Raw genomic sequence first — 22,345 nt, 5'->3', positions numbered from 1 at the left:
TTTGGTTGTTTTCCCAGCAGTGTTCTACTGACCGACTTCGCTCTAATCCCTTGATGTCACTTAAATAAACTCGAGGCGGGTGGGGGTGGGGAGCGATTTAAGAACTCCAATGATTTCCTGCTGCTGTTGTGCTCGGCGGCAAATTAATTTGATGCTGTTATGTAAGTGTAATCATCTTCTCTAATCACATCACAGGATTGGGAACTGCCAGAAATAACAGAAGGGAACATTCGAGGTATCAAAGGGGAGCCACTAAAATAGATTGTTTATTTAGGTACCAAATTGAAACACTATTATTGGGAGATGGAAAACAACCCTCGCCACACTTTTCTTTCACACGTCCCTGCATTTTACATACTGTATTTGTCAGTGTGCATCATCCAGAAGTAAAAGGAGATATGAAATCAGAGCTTCCAAGTGTGCCATCAGGGAAGGGAAGGAGGGGAGCCGGAGGGTTTTGCGGGTCAATGAGGTTTTGTTGATGCCCAAAATTTTGGTTGTTTTTGTGCTGTTCTGAGAGATTTTTCCTTTTGCCAGGTGTTCATTCCTTATGACTAGCTTACTCTCTTGTGCTCTCTCAACCTCCCCTATGGCCTTCTCTCTCCCCAGCTTCATTTAGCAAGTTAAAGAAACCTCAGTCCAATCAGGTGACCCTTCTCCAACTCCTGGATGCCCACCTCAGAACTGATGGATCAGGGGAGCTGTGCTAAATGTTTACAGCTCCCCTGTCTGCTAGCACACTTTGTTGGTTCTGTTTTTTCTTATCCGGCTCGTACCCATAAAACACTAGACACAGGAAACAGAATTTCATCCATAGCTCAGAATGGGTTTCACTGAGTGGCCTATGAAATAAGGGAAGTGTGGTCTAAATTCTTGTCTTGAACTTCACCTCTGATCCCCTCTTTGGGTAGATCATCATTTCTGAGCCTCAGTTTCCTCATCTATAAGTGGGGTCACAATGCCCAGCTCAGCCTGTTGCCATGAAGATTCAGGACAGTAACACTTATGAAACCCTGATATATGGTGGTAAAGAGTGTGGGCTCTTGTATTGGAATCTGCAGCCAATCTTTAGGATTTGGGTCCTAGCGCAACCACTCACCCCACCTAGTGACTTTGGTCAAGTTGCTGACCTCTTTGTGACCAAAATCTCTTCCTCTGTCAAGTAGGATAATAATACTGCTGATCAGAATAGCAGAGGGTGAAATAAGATTGCATGTTTTAAATGCGTGGCAAATTGCCTGGCTTACCAAATGTTAGCTTCTCAGCATTATTATTAGTCTCATTATTATTATTTATTATTATAATAGCAAAACCTAGTTAAATAAAAACAATAATAATAATGATGATTCATTTTCTATTTTCCACACTTCTCATTCCCACCACTTATCTTCACACAAGTGCCAGTCACAGCTGCTGTTATTTGACATAAGTAATCAATCCATGACAACAGGATTGAAGGAGGCTGAATGGTTTAAAACACAGAAGGGTTGTGACAATGGGGAGGGAGGGAAAAGACATTCAGCTAAAGGGTCTTAGGAGATGTGTTCCTTGAGCCTCTCGCCATGGCCCCTGTTCTCCTGGGCTCCTCAGTCCTCTGCGTCCTTCTGTGTCCGGTCCCCCTCTTTCTTCCTTTCTCCACCCAAATAACTGCCTGCTTTGAAATATCTTCCATCAACAAAGCTTTCCCATCAGAATAATCCCTCATCATGTTGTAATGAGAGGGACACCCAGCCTGGAGCTAAGGAGGCTTGGATCCTTCCCTACCCTGCAACCCTAGGGTGACTCTGTCTCTGGGCTTGGTGACTTTGTGAACATAAACAGCGAGGGAATAGCCCATGTGACCTGGAGTCACAGCCAGTTCCCAGTTCCCTGCATCTGAAGCAACTATGTGGGAACAGAACACTTCTTTTTCTTGGCTTTAAGTTTTTAAGTAAACTTGTTTTTAAGTAAACAATAAAAATTTCTAACTTAAACTGTTTTCTGCATGCTGATCACAAAAGGGAATAGATTACAGGTTTCCCTGATAATCCAAAAGTAGAAGTTTCCTATTTGGTATGATCTGGTAGGTTATGTTTTGGGTCTGGAAACACTATTATCATTAACTTATATGGAAAAATTTTTGAGTATTTTCAAACCCAAAATATAACCAGATCATACCAATAGGCAGTTTTTACTTTCAGATAGTGGGGGAAACCTGTGCAAGCCATGGTCATTTTTCATTCTTCTAACCTATTCTCAGTTTGATATCCTCTTCTTCCTCTCAAGAAATTTTCCTTCGAGAGTCTAATGATGAGACTGCTGAAAGCAGCTATTGTACCTGGACAGAATGCTAACAAAGGTTTGGTTACCAGATCCAGACAAAACTGAGCTGTATGGCAATCAGGCTAAATTATGTTAGCAAAAATAGACTGAAACGGAAATGAAAATGAGATTTTGTTTTTCCTTTTTCCTAAAGAAAATTATCTGGGCAGTTATTTTCTGTGTACTACTTCATTGTACACAAACTTTTCAAATAACAGATTTTAGAGAGCTGGTTTATGTGTAAAACACAGGCTGCGGAGACCAGCAGCAATGCAGCGTGAATGCTTTCTCAGATCCTGACAGAGACATGGTCTCTTGGGCTTTGGGGGCAGACTCTAGCCTGTACTACTTTCTGGCTGTGTGACTTTGAGCAAATCAGACCTCTCTAGACCTCCACTTCTTCATCTGCAAACATGGATAGGGATGTTGTGAAGAGAACATGAAATAGTGACTGCAAAGTTCTTTGCACATAGAAAGGGCTTGAATAATATTAGCAATCTAAATATTGCTGTTATTTAGATCTTCAAATGTCTAAAATATAAAACAAATTTCCTTTCTGCCATACTCCTGGTGAAGGAGACACCGTCTAAACATGCTAACAGATACCGTGAAACACTTATCTGGGCAGGTCTAATTCATACTCTCTTGCCCAACAGAATTTGGTGCATCACGGTAAAGGCTAGATGATCATCAACTCTATTTTTCCTTTCTTAGCTAGTGCAAAAATAACCTTTAAATTAGCCTCCTAAAATAACTAAAATAGTTCAACATTTGACTATACATTATAACTCACCACCATAGAATATTAGTTAGGAAAAAAATAACATTTACAGAAATCTCATTAATTTGCATTTCACCCATTTTTAGACAATTTGTGGTAATACAGTCAGGATCAGGCTATGGTAACTTTTACATCTATTTTATAGAAATAATTTACTAGCTAAATTAATGGTGCAAACAAGATTGTAGGGGAATATACTATGCTTTTTAAAGATAGCCAATATTTTTCCAGTAATTATAGTCGTCATGAAAATAAAGCTTGCAATTTACACATAGGTGGTGTTCTGCATACATAGAGCAACATTTCTCAAAATTCCTCTAGGAGAGAGACTTTTAGGGTAAGAAAATTCAAGATTCCTGAACTATACTACAAAACTTCTGAATTGGGAGACCTGGTATGACACCTAGGAATGTGCATTTTAACAGGCTCCCTGGATGAGCCTTAGATTTGCTGAAGTATAAGAACAGATGTTATACAGAATATTAAGAATTCATTTATACTTTGTTTTTTTTTTTTTTTTTTTTTTTATAGAGGCATGTTTTATTTATTTGTTTGTTTTGTTTATACATGCACTGGGTACAGTCAGAAGCGCGGGAGGGTGAGAGAATTCACCAGAGCCAGAGCGGAGAGCAGAGCAGGCAGAAGGACCGAAGTACACTGCTGAGGGGAGCAGCGGGCGGCAGGAGAGGTCTGCGTGCCATGTGGGACCCTCCTCTGGTGGCCGGGGAGCAGCCGGGGATTGAACCGGCGCCGCAGAGGCCGCGGGCAGCTTTGCAACCCAGCGCTCAACCGCTGCGCCACCGGGGAGGCCTCATTTATACTTTGAATTAGCCCAGAAAACTCTTCTTAGGAGTTGACTAAAGTTCCACTGTTTCCCAATCGGGCCTCTTCTTTTTAAAATATTATAGAATTCAAACTCTTTCAAGAGTACAGACTCATCTTGCCCCATAATGAGCAACCCAGCTCTCAGGAGCAATGTGAGTCTTCCTGCACGATAACTCCTCCACTTTCAGAGAACCGCATAGCCTAAAAATTATGATGGTAAAATTGGGATTCAAGAGGATTATCAGGAAAAGAAACAAAGTAGACTGGGACCCTGGGCATCCTGGAAAGAGGAGCAGGATGACGCATGCCAGGTTACTGAACCAGGAGCAACTTAGTTACAAGAGGTATATCAGCAGCCCAGGTCCAGGAATGAAACTCAGGACAGATTAGCAAAGAGGCTACCTGGATTTAGAGCCACTGCATAATCCGCCTCTGTGTTGACATATAAATCAAAGTGACATGAAATCTTAATGTATCCAAGAAGGAAACAAGGAGGAATCTCTTCATTTGCACATGTCTCTTGAAAGCAGTTGACTTGTTCAATATTTGGACCCATTCCCTTACTAATAAAATAATCCCTATGCCTGAAGATGCTGTTTCATATCTCCTCATATTGTTATTTATTTATTGCATATACCAACACTGGGCCAGAACCATTGCTTTCCACTGATTTCTGTATTCAGTATACCATGTAGATGAACTCAGATATGTACATTTTAGACTAGGTATGTACATACTTAAAATATTTTAAGTAAGGCTTTAGTTCAAAACCAGCTCTTTATATCTTATTTTATAACAGCAAAGAATGTGCAGAAATCCCAAATTGACCTGTGCCACTGTGTGCCAGAGTTTAAGACCATGGGGTGAACAAGTTTGCTTGTAACTAAAGCACAAACTCTTGGCTATTTGCAACATTTTAAACTTTAACAAGTGGGCAATGCAATATAAATGATGCTTTAAACATTTATGCATTGGGTGGGAATCTATATTAATTATAAAACAAAGGGCCAAGTCCTAGAAACAAAGAAGCATTAGTTTTTTCTTCCTGAGTTGCTTTACTAAGAATGAGCTCCCTAAAGGAAAGGCGTAAAAACAAGAAAGATTCTACCTACTTACCAGTACTTGATTTGTGGCTTACCAGGGAGTCCAGGAAAACTCATCTAAGAACTTGGCATGGTCTGTTTCAACCTTTTCTGCCCCGTGTCTGGCCTGTGCCCTCCAGCCATCACATTTGGTGTGTCTGCCGACAGCCATCGCAATGCACTGCGCTCATTCTGTGCTCATTCTTGTGGTCCTTAAGACAAAGGCTTATCTGTTCTGTAGTCCTAGGATGGGGGAGGCAGGCCTGAACTATGAGGGGGTTCACATGGTGTCTCTGGAAGGTGATTGGGACATGTTAGCTTTTTTCTTTCTGTATAAAATACCTGTTAATTTTTCTCTAATTCATAGACCAAGTTTAAATAAAGACATGTTGGTTTTTCAAACCTGTTTCTTTTTGCTTGCTCTGCTCCCCAGCAATCCAAACTTACAGAGTAAGGCAGACTCATCCTTATGCTTCTGTCTCTCAGGGAATGTTCTGCTACTCCCCTGAAGCTGGTTGGGGAGAAGGGTCGAACATGCTCATCTCCCAGCTAAAAATAGCTCTCTCCTCAGCTTGGCTTGGTTCCAAGTATTCTCACTTTTTTGCACTCTCCCTTGGGGATTAAGACATTGCTGTTTCCTGTGGTCCATACCCAGCCATTCTTACCTCAACAGTAATTACTTTGTCGGTTTTGTAAAAAACTCTTGGGTTACTTTTAACTTGAGCAAGGCTCACGTCTTAACCTGGGCTATACCAAACTTTAATAGTAGGTCCCTACTGTGATAGACAAGGGGAATAAAAGGGGTGGGGGGATCATGGGTCCTGAAAACAGTCACTTGTTGACAATTCAACCTCAGGCTGATACTAACTGGAGTCCACCAGTGAGTTGGTGCTCACTGTTTTACTCATAGTAATGTGATATGGAATTCAGCTCTTTCTAATTGGAAATTGAAGTTCTGAACTCTGCAGGTTCAACTAAAATGGGCAGCCTACAGCCTGAAGTTAAAATAATAATAACCTGAATAATATCTTTTTTAAAACCAGCAAGGTCAAAGTTTTTCTGACCTCACCATGGAGATGGTCTATGTAGGTGGATCTGCCTAGTTCACTCCACTACCCTCTGCTTCATTTGGTCTCCGCACACAGGCTTAGCGAGAAGTAGTCATACACAATGAACCCAGGCCTGGAATCTTTACATCTTCTGGAAAGTCAGAAGAAGGTTCAGACTCCTTGAGTTTCTCTTTCAAAAGCTTTCAGTTTTCTCTTGGGAAAGAGTAGTAGGCATCTGGATCACTGCTCACAGGTAGTTTAAGGTCAGAAAGTTTTCTTTCTCTCCCCTTGCAATCTCTCACCATGTTTACACAGAGTTCTAAAGACTAGATTTTATGAATCTCAAACCTCATAAACCACTCTCCACCCACTATAGAGTTGCAAGCTGTCACTGTACACATCTGCAAGGCATACCTGGCATGTTCTGCATCTGAAAAACTACAACTGGGCAGCAAGCTGGAAACTCAAGCCTCCATTCATTAAAATAAAATAAAATAAATGCACATGGTCCACCACCCCTGACAGCTGGAAGCCTATATTTTTCCAGCTGGATTTTAGCTTAGCACCTTTTGGGATTCTGTCTTCCAAGAGGATGTATTTGTGCTTTTCAAATCTGACTTTTGGATCAAAAGCGTGGAGCCCAGAGACTACATTGGACACATACTTATAAATCCATGAAGGCTTAGCCTCCAGAAGCCACAGGAAATACTACGATATTTTGGAAAAGGCCACGTTTCGTAGATTCTGTAAAGTACACAGCAGGTTGTAATTATTTCTTTTATTTAAAAGCCCTCCTGATACTTTTTTCCAGAGGGTCTCTTCAATTGAGGGTAGCAGACATTTTTTTCATACTGTACATTCTTACTGGCCAAGTACTGAAAATACACAGGAAATAAAGTGGTTTTGGAACATCCAGCTGAGGCCAGGCCAAGGCGTGAAGTCACTGAAACAGAATGGGAAACCTCCAAATCAGCAGCATCAGGTTTTGGCTCCCTTTGTCCCCCTCTCTGTGCAGGAGGGAAAAAATGAAGCAGGTGAGCACACTGATCTGTTGTGTTCTAACAGAAACCAAATGTCGCTGTGTTTGCCAGCCCGACCCGGCAGCTGGAATCACTCAAGAGATTTAGACTCAGGCGGACAAGACAGATGCGTTGAGGGGGCCAGGAAAGTGGAATGAGTTGCCTGTGTCTTAATTCAAGGTCTTGGTGCTGCTTTGGGCTCTGATTTCTGCTGGCCTGGCTCTGGGCAAGGGCAGAACTGGCCATGCCAAAGCCAAGGAAAGCAGGCTCATTCCTTGTTGCACCAGCCTCTGGGCTGCCTCTCAGGAAAATCAATTGCAAGGACACTTGCCTCAAACCAAAAGGAGAATTGGCCAGGCTTTTGGTCTCAGCTCCGAAAAGCAAAATAGACAGGGTCTGATTCTAAGACAGCAGGTAGACATGTGTCTGGTTTCCTTCTGCTGGGGTGGTGCAGATCCTGGAGGCACAGGACATCTGGGGAGAGCAGGCAAGCTCCTTGTCTCCAGCCAAGCCATTGCCTCCATCATTGGATGGGATTCTGTTGGGATCCTGGAAAGCAGAGAAAACTCCCCTGGAGACAAACCTAGAGTGTGCAAGGTCTTTATTTCTGATCCTTTTTAGCTGTTTTGGGCTGAGTAGAGTTAATTTTGAACAAAAAAAAAAAAAAAAAGAGAGAGAGAGAAGGCAAGAGCTTCAGCCAGCATGAATGAAGCACTCCCAGGACAAGTCACAAAATGGCCTTTCAGAAAGAGCCATCCATTGAGATGGGAGCCAGCTTGTGAAGTCACCATCAGTACAGGGCGCGGTAGCCAGGCGCAGGCTGGGTTCAGCAGAATCCTGGCCCAGGCCCATCACGCCCTCCAGCATTTCCATTTAATCAGTGGCAGAGGCCATGGGTGAAATGAGGTGGGGAAGTTATGCAGTTCTTAGTAGGTTTCCTAGGATTGAGTTTATTCCTCCCTGGCAACCAATACAGAGAAGATACCAGGAAGGGATAGAGAAGACTCCCCAATAGCTCTGGGCAGAAGGAGACCTATAGCCACTGTTATCATCAGTTATGATAAAGTACAAGTATCATGCTGTACGAGAGGCCCGATGATTTGGTAACATGAGTTGGTAGCTCTTTACAGTCCACAAAGTATGCTCATATACACTCAGCTCATTTAATACTCGTAGAAGCCCAAGGTGCAGGCAGAAGTCACTGTCCCCACCTCCACCTCTACCACGTATACTTGTGAGGAAGGTCAAGAAGGTCATGTGTCACACCCTGGGTCCCACAGCTGTTAAGAGGGAGAACCAGGACTCAAATTCAGGTCTTCTGGTTCATATTCAGAGCTTTTATAACTATGACAAGATGCCTCTTGGTATATAACCAAATCAGCTGCATGGATAATAGGTCCCTGCCTTTGGGAAACTGAGGGCTTAAAGCAAACAACACAGGTATTTATATGTAACCCACATAACACTGAACTGTCCTTTGTCCCCAGTGTCAGCACAGTGTCACTTCCAAAGAAGCACACACTGACTTCAAAAAAATCATTTTAAAGCAATTTAGATCTTCATTACAGACTCTCAAAATCTACTAAAGGAAGGGTTCCATCCATAGCTTATGGCAAATTTTCTGAAAAATCTCTTAATCCAGCTATCTCTTGAAAATCCTGTCCATCACAGTGTGTCCATTCCCCTTCCTCAAAACAAAACAAAAAAAAAAATTCTCAAACATTTTCTCAACCTGGTGTCTTCTGAACCTTAACTTTTTCTTGCCTATCTCTTACTTCGAATCTGTCCTTTCCTCTTCCATGAGTCTGGTTTGTCCAGTCCATCATTCTCAGCTTTATTCTTCTCCTTCATCCTCCAGCTATGACTCTAATTGGAACAACAAGGCCCAGAATCATATTGGAGGTGGCTTCCTTCTTGAAAGGAGGAGCAAGCTGTGAATCTTATTTTCCTGATTACTAGAGATGGAGGCCTCAAACCTTCCAACCAAAGCAGCAGTGCACTAGGTGCCTTGGCAGAGACTCTCAACTTGAGCTGAGAATCAGACAGTGCTCTCTGATGATGGGAAGATGGGCAGATCGGCCAACCCCACCTTGTTCACACTTGTTTGTCAACCTCAATCACTCTCACTCAAACTAACATTTGCCACCTTCGTGAGACACACTGGTATCTAGAGCTAGGTGATGGTGGGATTGAACTTCACACTTCTTGCACTTCACAGTACATCTTTCCTTTGTTCACTGTTTCTTATATAAGTCTTTATTCCAGATTAAGGAACTTGAACCTGAGGTTCAAAACGATACCGTCATGGCAGGCATGTAAACGGGATCTAAGGGACAGCTACAAACTCTGCTAAGGAAATTAAGTTCCATTTAACTTTAACCCACTTCACTGAGGCATATCAGTCAAGAGTAAATGCATTTCTGTGAATTAGCATGCGGTAAAAAGAAGTAACCTCTGTGTAGAGGGGTTTGTGTACTCTTCATGTTCCTCTGAATAGATTTCTGTCTCTACAAATCCAATTGTTTAGTTTGAACATTTGACATTTTTATAATCAGTAAAACATTAAAGTTACTTTTGCTTTTCACAAGAGTAATAGCATTCCCTGTGGGTGGCAGAGAGGGAATACCACACGACTTGGTGGCCGTGGGAGACAAGAACACCTCAAATTACATACATAGGTATATATTCGGCTGCGGCCATGGGAATCTTTTACATTTCTCTAATCAATCTAGAGTGTCTTCCTGGAGGAGGTCAGATTTCAGAAGTTACATAAATGCTATGAGAGGGACTTTTGTTCAGCTGGGTGGTAAGGAACGCGAAGGCAACATTCTGAGGAAGCTTGGCAAGAGGTGACACAAGTGGTTCCCAAGGAGATTTGTGCAGTCGGTCTGAGGCATGGGGGAGGAGTCAGCTATTGCTTACAGGAAGTGGAGAAGGAAAGGAAGTCTGTAGGCCTCCCAGGTGAATAAGGAAGATGGGAAGAGAATGAGAAGGGCCCTGAGGCTCTAAAAAGGAGATTCCAGGGAGAGTCCATTATGTCAATGAAGCTGTGGCCGCAGGTCTCTGCACTGAACTGAGTTTCCAGTACTTGTTATAGTGAAATAAGAGGCATTTGCTCAAAGACCTAGTTGTATACCTCCATCCTTCCAGGGTGAAAGGAGAACCAACAGTGATTTCTGCCCTGTTACGCTGCTCTGTGTGCAGTGTGGAGAATTTTCAGTCTTTCTGATTCTATCCTCTGATCCTATTCCATTCTCTGAAATCTCCTACCCAAGGCATTATTTTCCCTTCTCATTTTGCCCTGATCCTGGTAATTATAGCCTCCAGAATGAAAGCCCAAAGCCCATGGCCTGCTGAAAGCAATATTATCAGAGGTCATGAAGATAGAGAGTAAACAGCCATTGCTTCAGGGGAGAGAAGTATGGGAGAGCATGTAGCTCATGGAAGGGGAAAAATGCCTCACTGTCATAGTAAGCAGAAGCCACTGTTCTTTGGACACTCTCCTCTGAAATCCACACCTTGCCGCCTGGAGTTTCTGACTGAGAATTGCATTTGAGTCATTTGTTCACTGAACTTTCACTTCCTGTCCCACATTGTTTGCTGATGGTCAGTGTTATATGTGATTAGTCAGCTAAGGCATTTGGAGAGGACTTTGGGGAACCCCCTGTGGCTTTTCATACACTGACCTAGAGCATAGACCGCCTATTCATTCTAAACCACACCATTTCCACTGCCCAAGCAGATGCCTAGGGCTTATATTTTGCACTTGCTAAACACCAGGCAGGAAATATAGATTATCTGAATGTACAACCCAAAAGTACCTCAATTCCTTTCTCACCTGGGATTTCCTCAAGCTTTGGGCTGAGTCCGGTAGGCAAACCAACTTGAGATGTATTTTGAGGAGAAAAGAGCACTCTGCTTGTTTCTTCCATAAATCACTGGTCTTGTATATATACATAGCAATGTCATTTTTTTCTTTTTTTTTTTTTCAGGTTAACAAAGACCTAAGAGATTTATGGCTCAGAGTTCCCACTGCCATTATTTTATTAAAATCTGTGCAAAGCGAAAAGTCCTTCCTGGGATGGTTTCAGCTGTTCCTCCACATAAACACCAAGCTCTTCTTTTTTGGCATGCTCACCCTCACAGCCATTACTGTCATTTCTCCCAGCCTGCTTTAGACACTGTTTCACAGCGCTAGTTCGGCTTTCCACACAGCCTAACTGGCATTGTCATTGGTGCCTTTAACGATGTCTTGAGCTCCAGTTCACATCCAAAGCTGTGAATGGTGTTGCCAGACCCAATTGTGTGCCTGGAAATAAGCTGGAGCTTTAGCAATTTAAATAGACACACAGAGTCCATGTACTGTTTCAGTTCTCACTTTATGGGCCCCCTTGGGCTGTGCTGCTTTATTTTACTGTTTTTGTGAGAGGTGATTTTTCTTCTTCTGAATGTGACTGGGGGGCGAGGGTGAGGTTGCACAGGGGGAGAGGTTCCAGGAGAGTAGCCTGCACTTTGTTTGGGGTTTTAGAGTCCTTTGGGAATTAAACCATTGAGCTCAAAACTGAGAAAGAATTCAGAGGCCTTTGTTGTAATGGGCTGATAGTAACTTTTTAAAAATTGAAGCAAAAAAAGGCACTGATAATCTCAGGTATCGATTCCAGTCTCCCTCGCTCTTTTTCTCTTTTCCAATAGAGAAGGAAAGTGATTGGTGTCAGGGCGATGGACAGATCTCTCTCTCTTCAGAGGGAGCTTCTCCTTCTGTCTCCTCTGATTGTCATTAATCAAGAACCAGAGGCAGGTTGAATATTTCTTGCAGGGCAAGTAAAAGAGGTTAACATGTAGAAAGGAGCATGAGCAATACATAGCCTCCGTGAAAATTAGCTTCTTAAAACGGTGAAATTGTACCCTTCCTTAGTTTTTAGGAGGGCTCACTTCCAAGAGATTAGCTGCAAATGTGGAGGATGGAAAGCTTGGGGTCAAACAAAGAAGGTTTGCTGCTGTTCTGAACTAGGATCTTCTGAGCCAAGGCCTGGACTGAAGCTTACCCTGTGCGTGGTGGAGGTGGGGCATTCAGAGATATTAACATTCCTCCAGGTTAACATGATACACACAAAAAAACTTACCTGAAAAGTTGTTGAATCCTGAAATATTTCCTTTAAAAATATAAAACTTCTTCCTGGGCCTTTATCTTATTTCTGATACTTTCGAGACCCTAGATTTGCCTCTTGCCTTCAGAATGCCAGGGAAGACTTTGCAGGGATGATTTCCCCATTGGACACAGGTCTGGCAGCTCCTTTATTCTTTGTCTTTTATCCCCTCAAAACTCGTCTGCTGAATCCTAAATTCCAAGTACCTCAGAATGTGACTTATGTGGTGGAAATAGGGTCATTATAGGTAGCTCAGATGAGATAATTCTGGTGTAAGGTGGACCTCTAACCTTCCCTGACGTATCCTGATAAAAGGGGGAAATTTGTGGAGAGATATGCACACAGGTGCTGACACCAAGTGAAGACTGGAGTCACACTGCCACAAGCCAAGGAGCTCTGAGAAGCTAGAGGAGGGGCCTGGGCCAAATCTTCCCCTAGCTCCTCAGAAGGTGCCGGCCCCATGACATCCATTTTCTGGCCTCCACATCTGTAAGACAATACATTTTTGTCGCTTAAGCCACCTTGTTTATGGTGCTTTGTACAGGCAGCCCTAGGAAAATACCAGAGATCCACAGTACTTTGAGAGACTCACTAAAATGTGTTCATTTTACCTTCTTTTAAAAACAGAAACACGTCTATGACAATAATGAATATATAATTGTGAAATCCAATCTGGATTGTAGGTATCTTTATACCAATGTGGGCATTACACACACACACACACACACACACACACATTAATGTGTTGATATATATATAAATGGAAGAAGGGGTTTGTGAAGGCAAAAGTGCCCAAGGCCCACAAGAGATGTGATGTTGCCCAAAGTCCTGGAGATGATAGGGAAGGGGTGAGAGGCCTCTCATTTTCTAGGGAAGTTGATATGGAAGTTAGCCCAGATATGGAAAAAAGACAAAATACCCAATAGCTTGTTTGACTGCATTACACAATATTCCTCAAGCTTTTCTGTTAGTCCTTCCTCCCTCACCTCTGGTGTTTTGAGCTGTTTTCACTTTTCATTTCTGTGGGAGTAGGAGAGTCTGGACAATGTCTCCATTTGGCCTACTGTCTATGTTTGGATACAGCTGAAGCACAAAGTGAAACAGAATCCACCACAGACTCTCCTTGTCCCCTGTGGAACTGCTTTCTTCAATAAAATGAGAAGGTAGAGCTTAAAATTAAGTCTGGCATCCCTCATTCAGATCCCAATAGGTCTTTCTTTTCAACTGTCTCTTTCCATTCACTTTCAAAAGCTTTATTACTTATTTATGACCCAATCCAGTGGAAATAATATGCACTTAACTTGCACTTGTAACTGTTAGTCTATTAATTACTCAGTTAAAATCCATAAAAGTAGAAAGCTGTCACCGAAGTCTCTGCTAAAATCCTCACGAAAGGGAGCAGCTCTTGATAAATTCATTCACCTGGTATATGTTCGAAACGTAAAGCCAGAGTTTTTAGTCAACCATTGTCCTATGAAGATTGTATCCAGTTGACAGGTGAGACAACTATGGAATTAGAGTTGGAATTAATATCTTTTCCTGAAAAGCCACAATAAGCAGAGGAAGCTTGCATCAAACAACCAGGTGATCCTAAACTGATGAGTGACCATGTATCCAGGACTCCCTAGTCCCCACTCTATAGACCAGTGGTCCTCAAACTGCAGTGAGCATCAGAATCACCTGGAGGCCATTAGAAGCACAGGTTGCTGGGCCCACCTGCAGAATTTCTGTTTCAGTAAGTCTAGGATGAAAATTTGCATTTATACTGAGTTCCCAGATGGTGCCATGCTGTTGATCCAGAGGCCGCATTTTGAGATCCACATTAGCCTTCAGTTGGTCTTCATTGCCAGTAGGTAGACTAGAACAACATCCCGTGTTACCAGAGGACATGGTGCATTTTTAACATAAGAATAGACTGCTGAAGTCATGAATCTTCTTTCCTGCAAGATCTTTGAAGACACCAGTGCTTTTCCAAAGGGTTTAATGCAGTCTGGCAACAAGGCCACACCATCAACATGATTATACCCTGCTCCCCTTCCATTCATACTGCCACCCTCCCAAGTTACCTCATTGGCATCCCCTCCAGTGATGTGTAGATATTAAATGGGTGCCACAGGCCCACGATAAAGGCACAACAGAGGCTCATAATACTTGGATGCTAAGGCACTTAGGAGCAGTTGCACAGGTGGCACTTAAAAAAGAGCAAGGAGGATGGGGGGGGGAGGGGACTGGTTAATGAAGGTTTAGCAAACCTTAGTCTTCTGGGCAGTGGAAAGGTAAAAAGAACCTGACTAAATTCTCTGCTGTGTTCCCTCAGCCAAGGTGCATTTATTGAACATTTTCCTGTGCACATTTCTTTTCCCTGGGAAAAGTGGGATATGCTAAGGTGATTTATCCAGGGTAGCTGATGTTCTGGAGGAGGAGAATGAGACAGGCCCACAGATCATTATCAAACTTGGTAGAGAGTGCCACCAAATCAGATTCACAGTTCCTCAGAGATGCTCCAGGGATCACCATACTTCAAATATAATCATTGTTCAGGAGGGGAAAAAAAAAAAGAATATCAGATCAGAGTGTGTTCAAATCAAAGAATATCAAATTACAGTTCATGAACTAAGAAACTGAAGCCAAAAGTCTTGAGCTGAATACTGCCATATGCAACGGTCTTCCTCTGGGTGCAGGAGTCTTTTTTCTAATATAAAATGCCAAAGGCCTCTCTTATCAATGCTTTTTGGAAGAGGAAGACAGAAGGAGCTGTATTTGAAGATGTTTCCTCAATAATTCTGACCTCCTGTCAGGGTGCTTGTTATCTGCTATAGGTCCCTACTAGCCACTGTGAAAGCACTTAGCCCAGTCACAAAGTTCTGTTCCAGGATATTCTGGGCTCAGAAAAAAAGCAGAAGACCGAATCAGGGTCCTGGATTTAGCCAGCAGTGAGCTAACATCCCTGTTTATACTCTCCTACCCCGACACCTGCACAGATTCACTTCTTATTTCTGATAGCATATGCTTGATACCCAGATGACTTCTTAGAGGTGACAGGTGAGCAAAATAATTAGCAGCAATGACAGCTGAAATGTGATATACTGTACCCTGATGTAAAGGCATGGATACATCTAATCTATATGTGTTTAGAGTTGGGGATGGAGGTTTAAATTTGGCTTGGATAGTCAGGTCATTACATCTTTCTCTGATGGTGGTGAATCAACCTTCCTACTGGTAACTTTGCTGCTTCCCAATATTTCAACCTAAATGGAAGTAAGGAATTGGATTTTATGTTAAGGATTTTATGGAACTGTGATCTTGCTGTGCTACATTGCTTATATTTTCTGCCAGAATTCCTTGTGAATTTTTACCCACCAAACAAAACTCATTTCTTCCACAGAGGCTTTTCCTGCCACATTCCAATTCACATTGCTTTCTCTAAACACAAACATTTCAGATGTGAACTTCTGTTTACCTTGTTTCATCTGAAGGCCAGCATGTTACCTGTCTCTTTCTTAGGATGCTTAGCATGATTCTAAAATTGGCAGGCCCTCAGTAGTGCAACTGATGGTGTTTTTTAAAATTAAGAAACATTAGTTTCTATCCCTAAATAACAAATTTTTCAGGTAGAGTGTAGGTTTTATATACTTTCCAGATTTGTATTAGAATGATGTCTGCCACAGGTTCAATTGCACTAACTGGTCTCTCTCTTCTTAAAAGAGCAACAGAAATAGTGTTTGGCAATGTTACATAAAAAAAAACAACGTTTTATAAAGCAAGCTATGTTTAGATTGGGGTCAGGTGATGCTTTGTTCAGAATGTCTTATCACAGATGCCTTTGATCATAAGCAATAACTCTGTCTGTGTTGGTGAACATCTCTGAAGCAGATGTCCTGTGATCTAGGGAGGAGGTTTATTCTTTGTTCTGTGATATATTTGCCTTCTCTTGAACTGCAGGCTCAGTGACTCAGCTTCTTTCTGTCCTCTAAAGCAATGTCAGCAACTGTTGTTTTGCCCTCTGATGCTTTAAACCTCACAGGGATTTGCTTTTGTAAACTGCATGGCTAAGGTGCACACCTTAAATAACACCATTAAATAATTCTCTTTTATACCCAACTGTGCTGCCCATGAGTCAGTCTGAGTGCACATAGCAGAGAAAATGAAACAATAAAACAGTACAGAAACAGTCCAAACAAGATTGATATATTGGATTACAGGAGAACTATTTAATTAGCCATTGCAAAAAGTATGTTAGAAATGTGCAGCCCCATCTGTCTGCAAAGTGCATGATTACAATGACATTATGCATAGAGCTGAGTGGTCTTTTGAAAGAAGGCACTGGATCTTTCGAAGCACATTGCTAAGGTATGGGTCTCTTTCAAACCATAAAATTACTTTTCTGTAAGTGTCTAAAAATGGATGAGGAGAAGTCAGGTGTTCCAAGAAACCTCACCATGGTCATGCTCTCCCTTAAGCAGAGACCAGCTTTCAGCCCCACAGGCTCAAAGACTTGTTTTTGCAATGTTTAAAGACATTATTGAGGACAGACTTGAATCTACCAAGCTCCCAAAGCTGATGTTTAAAACCAGAATATTTTTGTGTTTGTTTAAAATGAGTGCTCTCTCCAGCTGTTTCTTCAGTGGGACTCCAGATGCAGTAGTTGACTGGTGTTTAGGATAGTGGTTCTCTAACTTTATCATGAATCAGAATCACTGAGAGAGCTTGTTAGAAAACAAATTTCTGGCCCCACCCACCAAGTTTCTGATTTAATCGGACTGGGGTGGGGCCCAAGTTTGTATGTCTGACAAATTCCCAGGTGATGCTGATGCTGCTGGCACAAGGGCCCCACATAAAAAATACTGGCTTATGGGTCATGTTAATTGAATGTTTGCCATAATGAAACACTAGAAATCACACCAAACACATAGAGATACTCATAGGCACAAGAACTGGGGCTATTGAGGATCAACAGAGTAACATCTCCTATATCGGTCTCATTCTTCTTTTCTCTTTCTCCCCCTCTGCTTGCTTCCCTTTCTTCTTCTCTTTCTCATTTTCCTCTTAACTCTCTTTCTGTCCTTCTCCTTCACTTTTCCTCCCTCTTCCTCCAAATTCTAAAACCTGATCTGTATGCATGTAGGTGATACCTATAAGTTAGGCACATCATCTTCCCTGTCACTGGGAACAGGGGAACACTGGGTCCTTTGCTCTGAAAAATCCCTAGGAGGACATTGCTCATGTTTGTCTCCATGATCCTCCTTTCTCTTTGCTTCCAAGTCCAGACTAGGTTGTCATACCTTCTCTCCATGTATTTATAAATTTAAGTGGATTCCAGTCAAAGGTTGCCTTGGAGAAAACTCTGTAAGATAACTCTACTGATCTCTGAGATGCCCCTTTTCTATGAGATCATACAGTTTAACTTGAAGACATTTTCTACACGTACAATCTTCTGTAATCTCCAAATATTGACATTATTATTGCATTTTAAATTATGAAAACCTCCTATATTGAAATTTGTTATTTCTGTGGGCTCTTACAAAGTCCACTGCCCAGTCATTGGTGGAAGCCAACATTAAGGAAATTGGCTTGGCTCACGTAAGGACCCCACTAGCCCGTAGCCCCATAGCTATATGTTGACCAGACTTACACTATCTCTTTCCCATATCAATATGGCACCCTGTCTATGATTTCTACAATTTGGTAGTTTTGCTAATTCAAGAAACCACCCCAAGAAAACAGAAAAAAAAAAGATTGAGAAATGAGTAGGGGAGGAGGTTGGGAAGGACATTGACTAATGTATTTCCATATTTAGCTCCATTTCCAAATTTAGGGAACTCATAAGAAACATAATTGAGTCTCCTACTTATAAAAGTTCTGAGCCAGAATTCCTCCAGAGGAACAAGCTAATACTATCTCTGCAATAAAGGGGCCGGCAGCAGAGCAGGTGTATGCTTATTTTCCATTCTGTCCCCAGGGCTTGGTTTTTATGAAAATGTCCCTTTAAAAGAAGGAGAATTCTATCAAAAAAGAGTAGTTTTTGTTTGAGAGGAAAATAGTATAATGGGCAGGTGGACAATATCTGAGTCTGTTTCTCTGGGGGCTGACTGTCGGACAGGGTATGTATGGCTGAGTAGGTGTGAGTGAGAAGGGGTATATGTGTGTGTGTGTGTGTGTGAGAGAGAGAGAGAGAAAGAGAGAGAGAGAGAATCTATGTGGATATGTATAAGTGTAGATGTGTGGGTCTATGTGAGTGTGTGCATGTGTGTGTAAGTTGTTGTGTGTGTGCATGTGACTAGGTGTTCATATGAGTGAATGAGAGAGAAACAAGAATGATTAGCCCATCTCAGACAGACTGGATGGAGTTGCCTGATGTCCTTTGATGCCATTAACTGAAACTGGCCAGAGAGTTAAAGGCTTACTCTATTTGCTTAATGTTTTGATTGGGACCATGTCTACACTGAAACTCCAGGAACACTTGCTAAAATGTGGTGATAGATTCTCCTGTGTGCCCTGGGTGCAGGAAGCTGGCTGCTTGCTGAAGATTTACCACAGGAAGAAAAGTTAGGGCTTACCTTCTGTAAGGCAGCCAGACTTTCCCACCTCTCAGGAATCTAGAAGGTGCAGACTCCCCATCACCTGTAATATAATAAAACACGTTAACACTCAAATCCCTTTCTGTTATATTCTATTTCTATTTTCCTTAGTCATGAACATAGTTTTTTAATATTTCATTGTAATTTTAGATAATAATTTCTTTTAAAGATATAAAATGGGGGAGGAGGGTGCATAGGAAAAGGTTGTATTCTTCAAACAAAATATTTTAAGGGAACCTTTTCTTTTTTTAATACTCCAGGATTCTGTTGATCAAATGTCTGCTAGTGATATATTCTGTTCCATTACAGTTATACAAACATTCAACTCAGCACCTGCTATAACATAGATATTCTCTTGGGCTTAGGGAAGCAAAGCCTTGACCTACAGGGAGCTTCCAATCTGGTATGGAAGGATCCTAATTTATTTGCTAGGAGAGACTTCCTGTTTTCCTTGGGATGTGTCCTCTGCAGATACTTGGCTGGAAAATAATCCAAACAGCAACTTTTAACTTATGCAATTCAATTTTAGCTTGTGAAATCCAAACCTGTGGTTGGTGATAATGGAGATGACTCCTGTGACTAAATGACGAACTGGATTTCATTTGGGGCACCAACTACAATCAAATAGTAATAGCTGTCTGGAGTGCTGAGTACAGAAGAAATCTGAAGCAGAGTTCTGGTTCAGTGGGAAAGAATGCTGCAATAGATTAGTGATGTCTGCTATGGACAGGAGTGGGGGTGTTAGCATGCTTGCTGTATTTGCTTCCTCTGTTCTAGTTAAAAAGTAAGTTGCTGCCTTTATAAAAGTCTATTTTTGTTTTCTTGGTGAAGTTAATTTTTGCTCTTAACAGTGCACAGGCGACTGATATTTCAGCTACTATAGAGCGCTTGCTATTTTTTATTTTTTCTGTTTTCTTCTTTCAGTGCATTCCCCTATCTTGCATCTCATCCTCCTCAGTCTTAGAAACGTCTTCTCCCAGAAACATTCAACATTTTCAGGTTGAATCATGCTTTCTGGAGAGGCAAGCACCCCATGAACTAAGTAGTGGTTTATTCCTAAAATCATGTGTGTTTAAAAAGAATGCTTAGAGTTGGCTGTGTTTGGACCAAAGAAATAAATTTCTCTAGGTGAAATTTGGGTGTACTATTTGAGATTAAGGACATGGCCTTTTTTTTGACACAGCTTGAATGACCATATTCATTCTCACTGATAGCTATTCACCTGATGTGACCCCACAGAGTTCTCAGACCTCTTGAGGTAAAAATGCGGGACAACTTCAATGTTTACTTCACTACTTACTACTGCTTAGCCTGAATTTATTCCAAATTATTATCAAGAAGCAAGGTAAATACTGTTCTTTCTGTCAAAAGAAATATTCCTTTTCAAGGTAGCTAACTGTTGAGACATAAAGTTCAGACTGTAATACACCTTTGTATTTATTCTATGTAATACTATAAAGCAGTTAGGAAGAATGCTGCCCATATACATATGTTTATTTTGGTGCCAATTCATGATACTTTATTAAGGGAAATTAAATGATCACAGGATGGTGTGTAAAGAAAATATAAGTGAACACACACAACACACATATTGGTGTGTATGTATATATTTTAAGCCTATATTTAAAGCATATAAAGCCACCAAAATAAGTTCAAAATTCAAAATTTTTAACTTGAAAGAGAGGAGTGGTATTAGGGAATATAAAGGAAAGCAGACAGAGTCTTATTTTTATTCTATATCCTCTCATATTTTCTAGCCTTTTCTATACAAATATGTATCTCTTCTATAATTTAAAGAAATATATGGTTTAAATTAACTGGAAGACAACAACAAAAGAAATCAGGCCATACAGGATTAAGGCCATTGAACCAATTAGTTACTCAGAGTGAGAAGAATAGCATTTCCTATTGTCCTCTATAAAACCAAGGTTTTCATCTGCAAGGATCCTCTCTAAGGGTCCTGTGCACACACATGAATTGTGGGAGAAAAGCCATTGTCCTTTATGAAGAAGGCTTTCCAGCATCTTCTGCATCATTCCTGTCCGTATCTACTGAAGGAAGATAAGATGCTGGGAGCCTCGTATGGAACTGCTCACTGTTTTTAGGGTGAGCTTTTCTTTTAAGGCCTACTTCTTAAAAATTGCTTCCAAAACACTAGTTGTTTACTCTTGTTTATGGTTTTATTTATTTGGTGTGACAAGGGATCAATGTAAAGACTGACAGATACTGACAAGGGTCACTTCGTTTCAGTGCTGCCAGAGTCTCCATGTCCTGCAAAGGGAACAAGAAAAGAGGAAACTTGGCAGTTTTTTAATGTTGAAGCTACCTCTGTTGTCAGCAGCTAGCTGTAAAGTAGAGAGGTGAGATGTTACATAGAAGATACTGTATTATTAGCCCTACTCCTGACTATTCAAGGTGCAGGTTAGAGTAGACTTTACATTTTAGGTTTAATGCAGAGTTAGAAGAACAAGTGGGGCCTCCCTGTGGCTCAGGGGTTGAACACAGCACTATCGAGCTATCACCAGCCACTGCAGCATGAGTTCGATCCCTGGCCAGCCAGGGAGCAACCCACATGGTGCAGCAGACCTCTCCTGTCTCACCTGCTGTTCCTCTTATCAGTGTATTTCAGTAGATCTGCCTGTTCTACTCCCCACTCTGTCTCTGGTGAATCCTCTCACCCCCTACACCTCTGGCTTACACCCCAGTTCTTGTATGCATACATAAATGAATCTTTTAAAAAAAAGAACAACAACAAATGAACAAGGGACTGTATAAATGATTACAATCCAATCGGGATGGGTTTCATGACATTTATTTTCGCAGTAGGCTATAGACAAAGTTCCTGCTGAAAAGATCCCCTGCACCTGACTGAAATTCCCAGCACAACTGTTTTAAAATATATTTGTGGGGCCTCCCCTGGTGGCACAGGTGGTTGAGCGCAGAGCTGTAAAACTGTCCGCAGTCTCTGCAGTGTGGGTTTCATCCCGGCCGGCCAGCTAGCAAGAATCCCACATGGCGCAGCAGACCTCTCCAGTCTCACCCACTGCTTCCCTCAGCAGTGTATTTCAGTTTGCCTGTTCTGTTCCCCACTCTGTCTCTGGTGAATCCTCTCACCCTCCCACGCATCTGGCCTGTACCCCAGTTCTTGTATGCATGAATAAATAAATCTTTAAAAATATATATATTTGTGTTACTCATGAAAGCTTTGTCTTGTATATTACATCCAGTATTGGGAATCTGCTATCATTGAATTTTAACAGTGAAGGAAATGGAGGCTCAGATAAGTAAATGAATTTTCTAAGGTTACTCTTCTTTGTAATTAATCTGCAACTGGAACACAGAACTCCTGACTATTCTTTCCAACACTCCTATCATGGAGTTTCTTTTTATTTTTTTTTAAGATTTATTTTTTTATGCATACAAGAACTGGGGTACAGACCAGAGGTGGGGAGGGTGAGAGGATTCACCAGAGACAGAGCGGGGAACAGAACAGGAAGACTGACTGAAATACACTGCTGAAGGGAGCAGTGGGTGAGACAGGAGAGGTCTGCTGTGTCATGTGG

The 22,345-nt window shown here is 41.6% G+C and overlaps 1 protein-coding gene across 30 annotated transcripts in view; it reads left to right on the top strand.

Annotated features, from left to right (window-relative positions):
- The window catches only part of RORA (RAR related orphan receptor A), a 672,136-nt gene that overhangs the window by 424,417 nt on the left and 225,374 nt on the right, over positions 1 to 22,345 (top strand). Inside the window, exon 1 of one of the 30 annotated variants that reach the window (XM_054687803.1) lies at positions 21,033 to 21,142. The exons of the other annotated variants lie outside the window; for them this stretch is intronic. Within the exon in view, the coding sequence (XP_054543778.1) occupies positions 21,096 to 21,142 (47 nt within the window). The 5' untranslated portion in view covers positions 21,033 to 21,095. Of the gene's footprint in view, positions 1 to 21,032; positions 21,143 to 22,345 lie in introns of those variants that run through there. 30 annotated transcript variants of the gene reach the window in all.

The sequence above is a fragment of the Talpa occidentalis genome, unplaced genomic scaffold (assembly GCF_014898055.3).
Source record: "Talpa occidentalis isolate TD23 unplaced genomic scaffold, MPIMG_talOcc4v2.1 talOcc4.11, whole genome shotgun sequence".
NCBI lineage: Eukaryota > Metazoa > Chordata > Mammalia > Eulipotyphla > Talpidae > Talpa > Talpa occidentalis.
The sequence above is the reverse complement of the archived record's forward strand: the minus strand, read 5'-3'. Positions and strand labels throughout refer to the sequence as shown.